The 2,937-nt window shown below is 34.8% G+C and overlaps 1 protein-coding gene across 2 annotated transcripts in view; it reads left to right on the forward strand.

The window, feature by feature from the left end:
- The first annotated feature begins 1,473 nt into the window (after positions 1 to 1,473).
- Positions 1,474 to 2,937, forward strand: part of PIK3C2G (phosphatidylinositol-4-phosphate 3-kinase catalytic subunit type 2 gamma) — a 340,658-nt gene continuing 339,194 nt past the window's right edge. For both annotated transcript variants that reach the window (XM_032391756.1, XM_032391757.1), the window contains exon 1: positions 1,474 to 2,151. In XM_032391756.1, the coding sequence (XP_032247647.1) occupies positions 1,474 to 2,151 (678 nt within the window). The remainder of the gene's footprint in view (positions 2,152 to 2,937) is intronic.

The following is a 2,937-nucleotide window of genomic DNA, read 5'->3' on the forward strand; positions in this document are numbered from 1 at the left end:
CTGGGATAGGAGCAGGTTCTTGGGTGAACTATGATACAAGTCTTGGACTTTCTCTTGGAGGTTAAAAAATTTCCAAGTGGAGACACTGAGAAGGTAATAATAAGAATAGTCTAGGAGTCATTAACATATAATGGTACTTTAAGCCACAGGAAGTATGAAATAACTTACAAGGAGAGAATAATTGAGAAGAAAAGAAGCTCTGACAAGTGTCAAGTGGAAAATGAGTAATAAGCAAAGGAGTCTTTGAGAAAGAATAAACAAAGAAGGACTCAGAGAGTACAATATCACAGAGAGTCAAAGTAAGAAAACAAAAAATTTTAAAATAAGAAGTATGGTGAAAGGAATAAGGATTGTAGAGAGATAGAGTAAAATAGAAACTGATGAATATTGGAGTGACTGGGTAGCTCAGTCCAGTAAGGGCCTGCCTTTGGCTCAGGTCATGATCCCAGCGTCCTGGGATGGAGCCCCAGAAAGGATTCCCTGCTCAGTGGGGAGCATGCTTCTCCCTCTCCCTCTGCCTGCAGCTCCCCCCGCCCACCGTCAAATAAATAAATAAAATCTTTAAATAAAAAAAAAGAAACTGATGAATGTCAACGGAATTTACTGACATGAAGCTCATTTGTGAACCTAATGAAAGTTATTTTGGAGAAATAATGAAAGAAGTTTGCAATTGTTGGGGCGCCTGGGTGGCTCAGTCTGCCTTCAGCTCAGGTCATGGTCCCAGGGTCCTGGGATCAAGCCCCATATCAGGCTCCCTGCTCAGCGGGAAGCCTGCTTCTCCCTCTCCCACTCCCCCTGCTTGTGTTCCCTCTCTCACTGTGTCTCTCTCTGTCAAATAAATGAATAAAATCTTAAAAAAAAAAAAAGAAGTTTGCAATTGTTTAAAGAGTTTTGGGAAGGGGAAGAAAGGGTCTAGCCAACTTACAAGAAAATTGGTTATGGCAAGGAGAAAAAAGTTAAGACTATGTCTAGGAATGGAGTAATTGCTGATAAAGAGACTGTTTAGCTAATAGAAGACTTTAACATGCTAGCATACTTATAGATAATTGAATTCAGAGGGAGATGACAAGTGGAGGCAAACGGATCTTCAGTAGGAAAAGGAGTTCAAAGAGGGATATTGACTTTTGATTGATTCATGAAATTCCTGTCATAATTCAGGTGGACTTATTTTTCTCTTTATAGGAGTTTCACAAATCCAAAGTCAATACTCCCCCTGCAGACTTTAATGTTGTGAGCCCCGATGGAGTTTTAGATTATTCATGAATAATTTTATTTGCTAAGAAGAAGCTTCAAAACAATTGTTATATATTTACTCATCATATTTGTTTTTTGCAAGTTCTTTTATTTCTAATTAATCAAAGAATTTTTTGTTTCTTTTTATGTTTTCTCTAGGAAAATTCCTATCCTCTTTTATAATATCATCAGGTATATATCTGGAGCAGAATCAACCCTCTCATTTACATAAAATAAAAAATGGCATATTGTCGGAAAACAAATCTAAATACCAGTGAATCACATCAAGAGCAGAATGAGCACCAAGAATTTCACTCTGTAAATCAGTTCCTTTTCCCTAGCCCAGTCAGTCTGGGTTTTGATCAGCTAGTAGATGAGATCAGTAATAACATTCCGCTCTATCAGAGTGAAGTTGAAGAAAACACTGTTTTTGTACCCAGTGCACCAAGCGGGGACTCACGAACACATTCGTTAGATGAAACACACCAAATATCTTTGAATGAATTAACTTCTAAAAGCTCAGAACTCTCCTGTCACCAAGTTAGGAAAACACCAGTAATTGGCTTTAGGAGCTCTGTGCTACCAAATCCTGAAAACATGAACAAAGGAAGCTCTTGGGGAAACCCCATAGGAAAATATCATGGTGTTGATGATTACAGATTCAATATTTTAGCTTCATCATCCACTAGTTTGGATAAAATTAATTCACAGAGAGAATTAGAAAATGAAAATCATAACTACCACATAGGATTTGAAAGTAGCATCCCTTCTACATATCCATCCTTTTCAACTGACTTCATTCCAAAAGAAGAGAATAAAAGATGTAGGAATATGGACATTGTGGAACATTCTCTGATGCCTTTTGAAGGTTCTTCTTTACCCAGGACCTGGGAAAATACATGGCTAAAGAATAGAGAGGTATGTATTATATATGTTGACTTAAAAAAAAAAGAATCTGAAAGAATCATCCAATAATGTACTGGATTAACTAGGTAATGAGAGTCACTCATCTTAAATAGGAAAATGTATTAATATTATTTGTGAAAAAAATAATTTATTATTCACAAATTCTGTGTTCCTAAATTAATTATTTTTTTTCTGAAGAAAGAAAAAAAATTTATATCATTTTTAAAGGTCCAGTTTAGTCAAAACTAAATAAAATGTTATAGTCCTTACATTTTATTGGATAAAAATATCATAATTGGAGGTTTTGATGAAAGTACTTTTGATTCTTATTGTGTTATTATACACACACAGAAACATACATATATCTCATTAGATTTATATTTTGAGTCATACTGTCATAAATTAAAACTTTATGTCATTATGGTAGGAAAAATGTCCTTTTGCCCAGAGGCTCCTAAATTATACTGTTGGCAGGCATCTTCTATTGGGATCATTCCAAGAGTAGGAAATTAAGCAATCATGTGCAATTCATCCTAATGGTTTCATCAGTAGTTCTCCAATCAATTTAGTCACCATAGAGTTTCTTGTATAATATTTGAATATTTCTCTGCTTACCCTGAGTCTAGACACAAGTGAAACTAGAAGTAAACAGTAAAAAAAGAAAGAAAGAAAGAAAGAAAGAAAGAAAGAAAGAAAGAAGAAAGAAGAAGAAAGAAAGAAAGAAAGAAAGAAAGAAAGAAAGAAAGAAAGAAAAGAAAGAAAGAAAGAAAGAAAGAAAGAAAGGAAAGAAAGAAAGAA

Source organism: Phoca vitulina, unplaced genomic scaffold, assembly GCF_004348235.1.
Source record: "Phoca vitulina isolate PV1807 unplaced genomic scaffold, GSC_HSeal_1.0 scaffold64, whole genome shotgun sequence".
Taxonomy (NCBI): Eukaryota; Metazoa; Chordata; class Mammalia; order Carnivora; family Phocidae; genus Phoca; species Phoca vitulina.